The sequence below is a fragment of the Monodon monoceros genome, unplaced genomic scaffold (assembly GCF_005190385.1).
Source record: "Monodon monoceros isolate NGI ecotype Baffin Bay Population unplaced genomic scaffold, NGI_Narwhal_1 Super_Scaffold_12, whole genome shotgun sequence".
NCBI lineage: Eukaryota > Metazoa > Chordata > Mammalia > Artiodactyla > Monodontidae > Monodon > Monodon monoceros.
In genome coordinates, this window is record NW_021703768.1 from 143,230,139 (window position 1) to 143,244,690 (window position 14,552).

Sequence of the window (14,552 nt, forward strand, 5' to 3'; positions counted from 1 at the left end):
TTTATAGTTTGATGTAGTCCCACTTGTTCCTTTTTGCTTTAGTTCCCTTTGCTTTGGGTGTCAAATTCAAAAAATCATTGCAATGACTGACGTGAAGGAGCTTATTGCCTATGTTTTCTTCTAGGAGTTCTATGGTTTTAGGTCTTATATTCAAGCTTTTAATCCATTTGAGTTCATTTTTGTGAGTGGCATAGAGTGGTACAATTTCTTTTTCTTTTTTTTTTTTTTTTCCACATGTGGCTGTCCAGCTTTCCCAACCCATTTATTGAAGAGAGTGTCCTTTGCCCATTGTATATTCTTGGCTCCTTTGTCATAAATTAATAGACTATGTATGCTTGGGTTTACTTCTGGACTCTCTAATCTACTCCATTGATCTTTGTGTCTGTTTTCATGCCAGCACCATACTGTTTTGGTTACTATAGCCATGTAATATAGTTTGAAATCTGAGCGTGTGTTGCCTCTAGCTTTGTTCTTCTTCTCAAGATAGCTTTGACAGCTCAGGGTTTTGTGGTTCCATACAGGTTTTAGGAGTGTTTTTTCTATTTCTGTGAAAAAATAGCAGTGGAATTTTGATACGGATTACATTGAATCTGTACTTTGCTTTGGGTAGTATGGACATTTTAACAATATTAATTCTTCTAATCCATGAGCATAGAGTATCTTTCCATTTATTTGTGTCTTCTCCAGTTTCTTTCATCACTTTCTTGTCATTTTCAGTGTACAGGTCTTTCACCTCCTTGGTTAAATTTATTCCTAAGTATTTTATTCTTTGATTTTTTTTTTTAAGCAAGACAGCTTGATAGATGGTTCTGTCTTCTTCTGTCTGGAGGTGACTAATGTCAGCCTGTCTATTCTTTTGTGATTTCAGCAGCATTGATGCTCATTGCCTAGATTCATTAGGTCATTAGGGATTGCAGAATGATATTTTAATTGTCATTGCTTCTTTATTATTTACTAGCTAGAATACTTTTATATAGACATACTTTCTCATTAACTACTTGGTTATTTGAGGTACAGTTCAAATAAGAAAGAAAGGATAAATGCTTGATTCTTTCCCTTTATTTACCAGTTTTCAACCTAATAAGTTGGCTCTCTCACATCCTCTACTGGTGGCAAATCAGTGTTTTTAAATACCATTATGAACTCACAGGATGAAATACCTCTAATATATCCATTGAAGTTATTATCTTTCCTCATAGTCAAATTGTCTCATCTTTGGTCAGTGGAAGCTTCTTCAAGCTGATTCCCAAATTCTTTTGACGTGGCCCTAGTAGATTGTATTTCCTTCCTTGCTATCTGGTGTGATCAAATCGCCTGGTCTTCTGTTGTTCATTTCTTGTTCCAGCCGTTTCTTCAAGGAGCCCTGATTCCTGTTAATGAGAAATAATATTTCAAGGCCACAAACCAGGCACTAGCACTTCTCTTTGCTACTGAGTTGGTCATTGTTTCTTGGAATTTTCAGAGGACAAGCCGGTAAATACATGGGTTTTTTTAAAAGATAAAATGTACCTCTCCTTCATTTCAACACTCCTGTATCTCAGGATTTAAAAAAAGCTGTGGAGAATCCCCAAAGGTGACACACATAGTTAAGAATTTAATGTAGAAGGAACAGCCATAATAACAACGCCTCATGTTTCTAAAGCGGCGTTCCAATTAAAAATGTATGGCATCTCGGCATTTTGTCTCCTCTATTCTTACGACATCTCTCTGAGAAACTGAGGCTTCACTTGCTCTGTTTTACACACGGGGGGAGATGGAGCCACGAGGAAGTGTGAGCTGGAACAGAACTGGAAGTAAAATCCTTCTTCTCCCACCCCTCTCTCCTATTTGTCCATGTGGCAAATGCAGGATTTTTATAGTTTTTGGATTCTGTTCCCCACTGAATTGCCATATAATTGGCAGGCAGTGTCCCCATGCCTGCCTCACTTGGAACTCTCTGGAATCCTCAGTGAATGTACAAAGTGCCTCAGCTAACACAAGCTGTTGCCTCCAGAATCTCCTTATAAATGAGCCACAAAGCTTCCATAGGTCTTTCTCCTAGTGAGTGAAAATAAATAACACAAAATATAGCGAATGCAGGCCGTGAACAGGCTAAGGGAAATGGTCTCCTGTCCATCTCTAAAGGAGCGTTGTATTCAGTTTCTAAATGATTCATCTCTTCCCTCCCCATCGCTGGGGTCATTTTTGAAAACCAACTGTTCATTGGAAAGTTCTTTCTATCCCCACAGACTATTACTGTGTAAAGTTTCAAGGTTGAGTTCAGCTTGAAATTTGAATTTAATATTGTATGGAATCACAAGGAGAAAAGCAATCAGCCTGCCTCGAGTGAGTTTTTTGAGCTGAATCTGTATTACCGTGAGCACAAGTTTCTCATTCCTGCTGGAGGGCTCTGGAGTAATCAAGGAAACTCTCTCATCTCCCACTCTGCCCCACCCCCTTTTATCTTTCAGTGTCTGTCGGGTTTGAGTATGAGACCTGCCCCAGTCTCATCCTGTGGGAGAAAAGGACAGCCCTCCTTCAGGGATTTGAGCTGGACCCTTCCAACCTCGGGGGCTGGTCCCTGGACAAACATCACATCCTCAACGTTAAAAGTGGTATGTGAGCACATTTCCTTTTCCCAAATACGGCCTAGTCTTGCCTCTGGAACCTTCTCTCCGGCCTTGACATTTAAGTGGTAGCCCCCTCCCCTTCCCGTAGCTCTTTTTCATCAAATGACCAAAATACTCGTAAACGTCAAGGAATGTTGAGCTGTTTTTTTCCAGACCGTCCACCTTAGTGTACCTCACAGTTCTTCTTCAGTGATCTCTACAAATGTTATCTTACCCCGTACCATGGCCTTGGGGTTTCCCTATCCTATGACAGCTCTCTCAGCATCATGAGGAAGTTGGGGAGCTCCCCAAAGTTGCCGTTTCCTACTGTTTCTCTTCCCTCTGTCACTTCCCCTCATCCTCAGTAAGCCTATAGAAGTGTCCTCCCCAGAGGGCTGCAATAACTGCCCCCGTTTACTGCCCCTGCCCCAGGAATCCTACACAAGGGCACTGGGGAGAACCAGTTCCTGACCCAGCAGCCCGCCATCATCACCAGCATCATGGGCAACGGCCGCCGCCGGAGCATTTCCTGTCCCAGCTGCAACGGCCTTGCTGAAGGCAACAAGCTGCTAGCCCCAGTAGCTCTGGCTGTTGGAGTCGATGGGAGCCTCTTCGTTGGTGACTTCAATTACATCCGGCGCATCTTTCCCTCCCGAAACGTGACCAGCATCTTGGAGTTACGGTAAGTGACTGCACAGAAAACCTTCTCTTGCCCTGTTGCTCCCACTGCTACGAAACTTCCCTGGGTAAATGGTGGCCGCATGTGGGGTTCTTCAGAGAATACAGATTCTGTGTGACGGGCTGAGGTTTAAAACCTAGGCCTGGAATCAGATAAGGACTAGGGGAAATGCTTTGTGTATCTATAAAACACTGCATGTGTACCTAGTACAGTTGTCGACACCTGCCTTACGGCAAAGGAGAAAGCCTTCAGTCAAGGTACTGGGGGTGGGACCTGGGTAGCCGTATTGTATAAAACCTTCACATGTGAATCTGATACGTACCAAATAGTGAAAGGACCACTCCTTTAAGCTGATGGTCCATTTCACGGGTTTCTAAAGTGGCACTTCTTAAAAATACAGATTCCTGGAGCCCACCCCCGGAGGCACTGGTTCAGTAAGTCTAGAGAAGGGCCGAGGCATCTCTTCTCTTTGACAGGCTCTGTAGAAGATTCTGATGTACATCAAAGTTTAAGAACCTCCAACGTTCATCTATTAATTCAGGCATTTATATTGAGCACCTCTGTGTGCTGGCTCACTATGAATTTTCTGGATATCTGTGCACATTTACTAGGATCTGACTTAGAAGTACTGCATAGGCCTTGCTAGGTAACTTCTGTCCACCCCTGGGAGATTCCTCCTGGCCATTGCTAGCTACTGAGTCTGAAGTCCAGGTCTCTGTGCTGGACAAAAGCTCTTTGAAACTCTCTTTTCAGGAAAGTTGATTCTAGGCCCTCAAACCTAGAGAGGGATCTGTAAGTAGAGGGAGAAATGCAGTCTATAAATAAGGGAAATAATTCATTCAACAAGGCAAATATATACTATGTGCAGAACTGTCTGGCGAAGGGAAAAAAAACAGAGGAACAAGCAAAGCCTCAGTTGTGTTTGTGGTCTGACAGGGAACTTCAAACTACATCATGTGGACAAATTAAAAATTTTTCAAGAAGCACTAAATGCCATAAGGAAACTCTAACGGGGTAAGAAATAGGAACCGTGGTGGTGGGAAGGAGGGAGAAAGAAGCTTCGTAAGATAAAGTAGTCAGAGAAACCCCTCATCCTAGGTGATATTTGAGGTGGGACCTGAATGATGAGATCAGCCACGTGAAGACCTGGGGAAGAGTATCCCAGGCAGAGAAAAGTTGTGCAAAAGCTCTAACATCAGCAAACAGCCTGCTTATTTAAGGGACTGATGGAAGTCCAGTATGGACTTCTGGGAGTGTCTCAGAGGGGGGCAGAGAGGTAGATAGGGGACCAGCGCTTCAGGGTCTGAATGACCATGTCGACGCGTGTGAATCGTATTCTGCTTTTAAATTGATTTTATTGAAGTATAGTTGATTTACTGTGTTGTGTTCATTTCTGCTGTACAGCAAAGTGATTCAGTTATACATACATATGCATTCTTTTTCATTTTCTTTTCCATTATGTAATGCACTTTGGAATTTGGAAGTAGGAAGGGGGGTGGAGCTGACATGGTCTGATTTGCATTTTTTAAAGAGGACCCTGGCTATTGGGTGAAGAATGGACTGTTGGGGTGTAAGACTACAGTTGGGAGCTGTAGCAGTTGTCCAGGATTTGGGGGATGGTGAGATGGACTAGGGTGGTAGCAGGGGAGATGGGGAGCTTCCAACTGGGATATATTTTCGAAGTAAATCTGATAGGAATTGTGTTTATAGGGTGTAAAAAGAAATGAGGGAAAAAAAGAGAGAGGAGAGAAGAATCAAGGGTGATGCTGGGATTTTGACCTGAGCAGCCAAATGGGCGGTGGTGTTTTCTGAGGCAGCTTCAGCTGCCAAGTGAAGGACTTAGAAGAAGTCACAGGGTGCACCTACATTCTGTGTCTCTGAGGCCCCGCCTGGGGGAGAGATTAGTGCTCTGACCACCAGAAAGTGATGCTGAGTGTTCTGAGGAGCTGAGACCGAGCTGGGCACTGGGAGGGGTAAAAGGAGAGAAGAAAACCCAGCTTCCACCCAAGAAGGTTCCAGCCTCTGTGATCAGTGATCCAGGATGTGTTTACCAAGCATTAGGGTGGGTCAGGCCCGTGCTGGGCCCTGAGGGTCCAAAAGGGGATGAAACCCAGGCTCAAAGAGCACCCATTCGAGGGTGAGAGATGGGGACCTGGGCAAGAAAAGGCAACTCAAGCTGAGTGTTCTAGAAGAGCCAACAGCCAACCATCATGGAAACACAGAGGGGGAGGCCATGGGGTAGAGTAAGAGGGTGTAATCATTGAAAGGCGAACAGTGAGAGGAAGAAGGACGCAAAGTGGAAGAGGCTGGATAATCCTCAGGCCGTCAAAATGACAATCAGACAAGACACCCTCCTAGAGCTCCCCAGCTAGGTCCCTTTCCTAATACATTTACTTCCTTTTTTACCCTTGTAAAGCATCTTCTTCGTAGGCATCCTCTGGGCAGTGGAGAGCCGTGAAAGCAGGCAGGGAAGGGGGTGGAGCTGGCTCTGGGCTTTTCCATGAGGGCTGCATGATTTCATCTGGCATTTGTCACCCTCCACATCTGGCCGTGGCTTCTTTGTCGCCTCTCTTCCCGCTCAGAGCCACATCAGCCCTTGCCTGCCCATCCCCGCCTCCACACCTTGACTCGCTCTACTTAAAATACCTTCTCTACCTCGTCTCCCTCATCAGTTCCATCTTTAAGACTGGGCTCTTCCATGAAGCCCAGTCTCCCCAGCAGAAATAATTATCTCCCTCCCCTGGGCCACTTAACTCTAATTTTCCACAAAGGTGACACCACTGACTGCCTTGTTTTTTAGCTATTTCTGCAAGTCTGTAGGGCCCCAGGGTGTGAACTTCTGTAGAGCCGGCACCTTTGACATCTTTGCCCCTTGATGCCCAGAGCGGTGCCTGGCCCACAGGAGGGGGTCAAGACATGTTGCTTGGGTTAAAGGGCACGAAGACCAGCATCCACCGTTTGGTTGGAGTTTGTCCCTGATTCCACGTCTCTGAAGTTGCAGGGGCCACAACATCAATGGTACAAGCTAAGGGCCCACGTGGTGACATTGAGGACTGCTGCGGAGAAGTGTAACTGTCAATTTCCCTTCACGGCTGTGTGATTTTTTTTTTTTTTCCCCCTTTTTAACCGCCTTTGGACTCGCTCTTGTTTTATCAGCCAGGTATCCAGGCGATTAGAAGTTAAGCTTTAACAAGAACACTGGTTTGATTCCTCTTTTCTTCCCACTACATACCGGAAAACAAAGGGATGTCAATCCCCTCTCTTCAAAACAGTAACCAGCAAAGGGCGGGGAGGTGGGGGGCCATGGGCGGGCAGGGAGAGACCTGTCGTGCTTCTGTCTTTTCTCCATTGTGAGTTGGCAGCCGAACGATCCAGTTTTGGGAGTCGGTGCCCGTCCCTGTCTCACTTACCCAACCCAGAGCTGACCCTCCGAACCCGAATTTTATTTAAACGTTCACTCTCCTTCTTCCTTGCTTCTTCCTTTGCCTGACCAAAACATGCAGGGGCAGAGTTCTACGTGCTTGAAAAACTTCTGATGGTAGAAGGAGCCTTATTCCTAGGTAAACCGGTTATCACCTGGCAGCTCCAATTGCACTGGCATTCAAGACATTTTCAACACCCACCTCCCCAGAAAGCCTGATACCCCACCTCTAGGAGCCCATTTCCCTTCTCATAACTATCACCCTCTTCAGATGGTTCTGGAAAACCCAGGCCCTGGGGAATAGAGTAAATCTGTCAGTCACTCACGTCTTAGGGTGAACTTCGGTCAGCGGGAAAGCTTTCCTTTCTCCCCCCATTTGAGACTATCTCAAGACGTGAACCCCAGTGTGAGGCAGTAAATGATGATGGACGGGACAGTGTCGCTCTGCCTTTTCTTAACTTGGCCCCCTTTCCATAAACATAAGAATCTCACACTTTCCTTCATGTTTGAAATTCTAATTTTCTTTTCATCTTCCCATTATAAAATTATATTATGATATGAACTATGCTTTTTTCCCAACTAAAACACTTCCCCATGCTGAGATTCTGACGGAGGTATTGGGGTAGGTCAGCAGCATCACTGCACCAGGGAGGATGTTTCGGGGAGGGAATGGTCCAGCCCAAATGTGTGAGTGCTAGAGAGGGAAGAGAGGCAAGAAAACTGGGAGCCTAGGAAGGTGGGCAAGGGCAGCAGAAATTGAAAGTAAGCTTCCCCAAAGGCCAGCTTTGCCTGAGAGTACAGCTCCAACAGACCCTGCTTAATGCCAACGTAGAACATTAGGGAGGAGAATGAGATTGTAGTCAGAGAGGAATGCTTCCTCTGTGAGGTCAGGGTATAAACATGGAGGTCAGGAAACAAACTATAACACAGCACCTACCCAGAGTAACAATGACAACAATATTTCCATAAAATTTTGGACAGTTCTTGGCACTGTGTTCAAAGCTCTTTTACCAAGGAGGTACCCGGGTTTCATGGGGCCTGAATCTTATGCAATTTTGGAATGAAACTGACTATTATTTAGGATAAGAAAAGAAACCAAAGCAAATTGAAAATTTTGAAAGTCTGACAATTAGTGCAAACATCACAAAATCCAGACAAATAACCTAAAATTTGTTGTTAATTAACTATTACACTTCCACGATATATGACTTCTCCATTGAGCACGCCACTTTCTGTAATGATGCTAGGTGAGTTGGCACAATAGGGCAGGAGGATTCCTGAAAGCCATGAGTACCAGAATGGCCAGCACCCATCTAAAAGATGGTAGAAGGACCATGTTTGAGCTGCGTAAGCACATCCGCCTAAAACTGAACTATATGTATCTCAACTCACTTCTCTTGAGTTAGACCTAAAACATACACAACCTGTGGCCGCTCCAACTCCACCCTGTTCTGTGGCACAGAGGGATAGAATTGGAATGAAAAGAGACAACAGTCTCATCTTATTGCAGCTTTGTGATTCTGAGCAGAACGTGAGGGATTGGAACTCATCCAAGGCAGGGTCTGGCAGCGCTAAGGGAAGCAGCCTATTCCTTCCTCCACTCAAGAACCCATTTTTCCAGCCCTTACTCTCTCCAGGGCTCTCTACTAAGAATCAGCCGTATGGAGATGAGTCAGTCATGTCCAGATTTACTTACTCGCTTCTGTTCACGATGAAGCTAGGAAGACAAGCGCACACACATAAATCACAAGACAGCCTGCTGAGAGCTCCCTGAGACGAGCGGAGCAGGCCTGGGGAGACCCTGAAGGCTTTGCAGGGGAGTCATTGAGACTCCACAGTGTGAAGAGCTAATCCATCTCAATTCTCGAATCTGAGACAGCACTTTTTCCTCAAAGCGTTGGTTTCTTTGAAGCCATGGACGCAAAGCCTAGGCCTGTCCCTTGTAAGTAGGGCACCTATGCTCTTCTGTTGGGTTGGCCCAAAAGTTCGTTTGGTTTTAAGAAAAATAAAAGACCTTTTTCATTTTCACCAAGGACTTTATCGAACAAAGGATTCATGAACTGAACGAACATTGTGGCCAACCCAATACACAGACTGACTCACCGGTGCTCGTATTTGGGTTTGTTGCCTGCTAAACACCCACTCTGCTAATGGCCTTGGTCTGGAATAGCGGTGACCTCAGCCTTTCTCCAAAGTTCAGATCTACACGATCATTTGCACTCTGCAGTCTCAGTGACTTAGTCACCCCTGCCTTCTCCTTCCCCCAACACAGGTATTATATTAATCAACTTAAAGCAGATGTTCTTAGCAAAGAAGTAGGTCGGGTCTGCAGACCCAAATCCCAACCAGTCTTTTCACAAAATCTTGACTAAAAAAAAGTGGAATTGATATTGCAATAATTAAGAGCCAAATATGACTACCACTGGCGACAGATAACATTTCACTTTCATTAAGCAATATAAAATAGATGCGAGAATTCCTGGCTGACACACCAGGCTTCGCAGAATGAATCTTAAATTGCACTATGTCAGTCAGAGCTCAAGAGTTATCAGCATCATTTAATTAACTTTTTTTTAATGTAAAAACTAACATGTTGGAATAAAATATAAAAATGTAATCCCTGTGCAAACCCAGCACTAATGATGGCCCCCGGCAGAGACCCGAGCCGCACCCAGGCAGGAATCAGGGCATTAAACCCTCTTTGTTCCTTCCCTGAAGCCTCCTCCCTTAGCTGGAAGGGAAAGAGGGGTCAGGGGTTTCTTCCACGTTGGCCTAGGAGCCTCAGGAGTAGGGAGCACTTTTCTATTTAAGGCCCTAGCCTCTCTCCTCTTCTCCTTAACGCCCTTAAGATTCAGCCACTCTCCTGTTGAAACTGACGTGTATTTTTATTCTTAAAACAGAAGCAACACTTTGACTAGTTTTCCGAAAAAGAATGTTAACTGGAGCCTTTGGCTCCAATTACAAGAGGATGGTATCGCCTGTGAGTTTCACCGATGGGTGTTATCTGTAAGAAAGAATGCATACTTGGGGGCCCACGCGTGCGAGGGAGATGGGGAGAGGGGAGGGGGCAAGGAGCAGAGCGAGGAAACGGTTGAGACTCTCAGGGTTCAACAGGGTGTTTGGCAAATGCATTTGGCTGTGGGCAGGGCCGCTCTCTCTCTCTCTCTCTCTCGGGTGGTACAGACTCTGTAATGCACCAATGGCAAGTAGGTGGTACAGGCACCACCACACCCAAGGCGGATGTTCCAAAGGCGTCACAGCACTCTTGACGGCTGAGCTTGAATTTGGCTTCAGGATCCTTCCACTCCCGCCCTCCCAGCAGCCATTACCAATCGATAGGTGTTGGCACTCAAGAGGTAACCTGTGTGCCATCCCTTCATTAGCCTGTTTCACCTGTTGCCACCTGTGTCACGTGACGCCACATTGCTGGTCAGAGAATTCAAGCTTTCTTGTCTAGATTCTCCAATGGCCGGGAGGAATCCAAGATCAGAGGAGCTTCCCAGATAATTGTGCTGGGAGCCGTCAGCTAGAAGGGAAAAAAAAAGAAAAAGAGTGCCTTTGGGGGGGGCCCATTACACAAGAAACGAAAATGTTATGTTTGCTTTATCATCACTTCTTCCGCTAACTGTTTGTTCTTTTTCCTTCTGTTTTCTTTCTCTAAAGAAATAAAGAGTTTAAACATAGGTAAGATGAAGAAGTCTCTCCCGTATAATTCGATATGGTTCGTTTGCTACCTTGTGTTTGCTTTTTGTTTTGTGCTTTCTTGTGTAATGTTGTATATTTTTATGTACCAAATATAGTAACTTTTTATGTGCTAATTGTGTGCTGTGGATATGATAAGCTTTAGCAATTATGAAATTCAGTCAAAAAGGAACCAAATAAGCTGACAGTAATTAGAATTTCCGGAAGATGCAAGTGCAAGGTAATGAACCCTCAGCAAACTCTCATCCCGACTACTCAGTGCGGTCCATAATTGGGCTAAACTGTTGAGGCAAACTTCTAGCTTTTGTAAATGCTGGACTGGGTTCACAAAAGCTTTAATGAACTGGAAACGGGTCAAAAACCCATTTTCAAACTCCTTAATGATTTTTTTTCCCCCTGGATATATAGTCACTTTAAAAAAGAAAAAAGAAAAACAAGTTAATTGCCAATCTGCTGGTCAGAATGAATCCAGCAGTCAGATGCATTGGAAATTGCCATGGAATTCAGTCACTTTTAAGTATTAGGAAGGGTGCGAACCGAGTACTTTTTGTCTAAGTAGGCTTTGTCATGCTCTGAGATTATCGCCTAAACCATATTGGTCCAATTCACATATATGTGCATGTTGCTTTGGGGAGCTTCCTGTCACAACGTTAGGAAAACTCCAGGTTGCACTAAAATGGAAGCAAAGTGACCTTCTTTTTATTTGGAAGAGGAGGAAAAAACAAAGCAATGTATTTTAATACTCAAGGGAATCCTTCTCTTCCCTCCTTGAAACGAAGTTGGCAGAGGCTCCTGCGTGATGTTAGGTCAAAATTAGACAAAGAATAAAACTGTACAAGATCATCAAAGTCAGTGCAAAAGCCTCGTGTACGAGTCCTCTGCCTCCTCCATCTCAGGCACGCCCAAATTGGCTGGTTTTAGACACCCGCATTGGGCCAAATTTTTTCAAAGGCAGCAATGCCCCGGAAGGACACCCGCTTCAAACTTCCATACTCCATCAGACCTTTGCCATAGCCCCAGTGTGAAAGCATGGCCATCCATCTCCCTGAGCTCCTCTGCAAGAATGTTGATTGAAATGAGTTATGAGGCCCTGGGAAGAATGGGTTCCCAGCAAGAACTGACCCCACCCCCTCAACTGGCTGCTCTTCTGCCGGAGATTTTGAAAAGCCTCCTTGAACTGGGCTCCCTAGAAAGCCCAGAATTAATTATCTTGCTCACAGACAGGCACAGGTGTGCAGTGCCCTGATTCTTCGGATGATGGCACCAGCTCCTGTGTGGTCGGTAACAAAGTACAGCGTCTAATTAGGAAATGGCATGAATTTTTTCCCTTTCTGCCCTAATTTGTTTTGCATGTATGGATAGTCTCTCAAGACTTAGTAGGCGAAAAAAGAAGAAGGAAGGAAGGAAAGGAACCCAGGTAGCCTACTCTCCCAGACCTGTTATCTAGGCTGGAATTTTAGAAAGACCTTGATTCTCGTTGATATGCCTTAATAGCGACCTGAGGAGAGGCTGGAATTAAAGACGGTCTCGACGCACAAACTGTTCCTAAAAATGGCTTCCTTGTTCTTTTCTTCCTTAACTCAGGGAAGAACCCAAATGGTGGTGGTGTTTTCATTAGTAATTGACCAGCTACTGTCTACTGGACAGATGTACCCAACACTACCATCGCCCTCACCTTCCCTTCACCTTTCCCAGCTCCTCTCTTCCCATAATTCCAAACTACCGTTGAAAAATAACTGAAAAAAGGAGAAAAAAAAAGACCTGTGCTCATTTTAGGCATGTGGCACCAAAACCTAGTCTCCCACACTAGGACAGAGAGGTGTCTGTTTCTTGCATCCTTGGGGCAGTGATGCTAATCACCAATGTGGAAATAGCACGAGTACCCATTCTGGTCTCAGCCTCCAGCCAGGGACAGACACTGCAGAGGGATGAAAATGTAGGGTTTGAGCCCAAAGGGTCATGAGTGATGCTCTGATTTGACTTCTTTATTACCCCAATAAGGAATCTAGGACCCATCGTGGCCAAAAGACTTCCCTAGGTTCGCCAGCTGGGTCCAAGTTGAGTTTAGAGTTTCCTGTGTCTTAGTCCTGAGCCAAGTTTACAGATCTTACCCTGTCCTCGTCAGCAACACATAGGACAGCTGGACGCACGGCAGAGAAAGAGATCCAGGTCTCTGAGGCTTCTTGCTCTCCTAATTCATTTCCCCCACCCTGAGGTATCTCTCTCCTAGTGTGTCTTAGGGTCCTGGCAGATCCCGGGCCATGCCTGTGACCTCACTGTTACCCAAGATTTGAAAACTACGTCTCCTTCCTTTACCATTCAGATTCTGGACGTGATATCGGCAAGATATCACGTGTCATCACACAAGATACCAACTTTGTTCATATCCACACCGAGGAACAGTAGAGAAGATCTGAGGCTGAGGACTGGGGATGGCTCTGGGGAGCCGCCCATCACACAGTTAGGAAAACGCCAGGTTGCCCCAGTATTCATGATCTAGTACTTTGGAGGCACTGAGGAAGCATAGATTAAGAAGAGGACATTGTCCCGTGGAAGTGTTCCTCAGCCCCCCTTGCGAACATAGTAAACCCACGGGGTAAAGAAAGGAGGCTGGCACACACAAACACAAAAGCAGTATCAGAGTGAGATCTCTCGCAACGGCTAAATGAAGCAATGGTATTCTATAATGAAGGGAAGCGATGAATCCTCTGGTAGCGTGAGGAGCTTAAGTCCAATTAGAAGCAGCTAAGAGCCATGATATGTTAGAACACTAACTTATTACGTTAGATTCTTTCCAGTTCACTAAAGTGGAAAGACAGCGGAGGTGGGTAGAGTCTTGCTGGGATTTCTGTCATCTCTTTGATCCAGGAGGCCAGCTGCATAGCCCCTTCTCATTCCTCTCTGTGCTTCTTCTCCTAAAGCAACAACCCAGCACACAAGTACTATCTGGCGGTGGACCCCGTGTCCGGCTCGCTCTACGTGTCCGATACCAACAGTCGGCGAATCTACCGAGTCAAGTCTCTGAGCGGAGCTAAAGACCTGGCTGGGAATTCAGAAGTCGTGGCAGGGACGGGAGAGCAATGCTTGCCCTTCGACGAAGCCCGCTGCGGGGATGGAGGCAAGGCTGTGGATGCCACCCTGATGAGCCCTCGAGGTAGAGTCTGCAGAGGAAGAAAGCCCTTCCCCAAAGAGAGCTTGCCACACGCATGGCTCCCTCCCTGTTGGAACTGAACTAAGCCCAGGCCGTCCCAAACACAGCTTCCCCTAGAATAATTTAACTCTGCTAGATGGCTTTGGTGTGTGGGTGAATGTTTCTAGCTTCCCCTAGAATAATTTAACTCTGCTAGATGGCTTTGGTGTGTGGGTGAATGTTTCTTAAAGAGACCGGATTTATTTATTTGAGGTACACTTCATCACCCGCAAATGTCTTTAGTTTACCAATGGAAGGTGGGGTGGATTGCTCCTGGAGATTGCTGGCTGCTGCCAGTCACAGAGAGTCAGAAGGAAATGTTCGCTCCGCGAGCCAGAGTGCCAGCTGTGTGGGCTGCAGACAGAAGAGAGCCCGGTAGGAGGGCCTCCAACCACTCCGCAGCTGTTCTGTTAGATAATAGTGTATCTAAAGTCAAAAGCACAGTACCTGACATTTTGCAAAGGCCCCATAATGGTAGCAATTAAGAACGGGTATCATTTCCAAGGGCCTGGATTTGGGGGCGGGGTCGGGGGGGTGCAGTTCTTGGCCCTGACGGATCTCTGCTTGAAAAGGACTAACTGAAGGTTAAGGGCATGTTAAAAAAAAAAAAAAAAAGGAAAAAAAAAGACGGTTAAGGACCCGTCATTTGGAGGTCCAATTCTTGTTAGCATTTTTAGCTATGCTGAAAGCACACAGCAGCATGAAATAAGGATGGGGAGCCTTGGGCTTGCGCACTGGGGTGAAAATGCAAAAGAAATAGAAGCTGCTGTCTGCCTCTTACCAAGGGAGTGCTAAGACCAGCATTCCCCACCCCCAGAGTATCGATGGAGTCAAGGCTTCATTGGGAACACTTCCTGGAGGATACATGTTGACTTAGGAGTTTGTGACTGCAAGCGTCGCTGTTTCCCAACCTCATTGTTGCAGTCAGTCGTGAAGGGTATTCAAGTAATTTACTACCAATAATTTTTTAAG

At 45.6% G+C, this 14,552-nt stretch overlaps 1 protein-coding gene across 6 annotated transcripts in view; it reads left to right on the forward strand.

The window, feature by feature from the left end:
- The window catches only part of TENM2 (teneurin transmembrane protein 2), a 1,209,082-nt gene that overhangs the window by 1,131,270 nt on the left and 63,260 nt on the right, over positions 1-14,552 (forward strand). For 4 of the 6 annotated variants that reach the window (XM_029218183.1, XM_029218182.1, XM_029218184.1 and 1 more), the window contains 4 exons: positions 2,451-2,594; positions 3,021-3,270; positions 10,352-10,372; positions 13,312-13,544. In XM_029218183.1, coding sequence (XP_029074016.1) covers positions 2,451-2,594; positions 3,021-3,270; positions 10,352-10,372; positions 13,312-13,544 — 648 coding nt within the window. The remainder of the gene's footprint in view (positions 1-2,450; positions 2,595-3,020; positions 3,271-10,351; positions 10,373-13,311; positions 13,545-14,552) is intronic. The other 2 variants (XM_029218185.1, XM_029218187.1) reach the window with 1 other exon arrangement.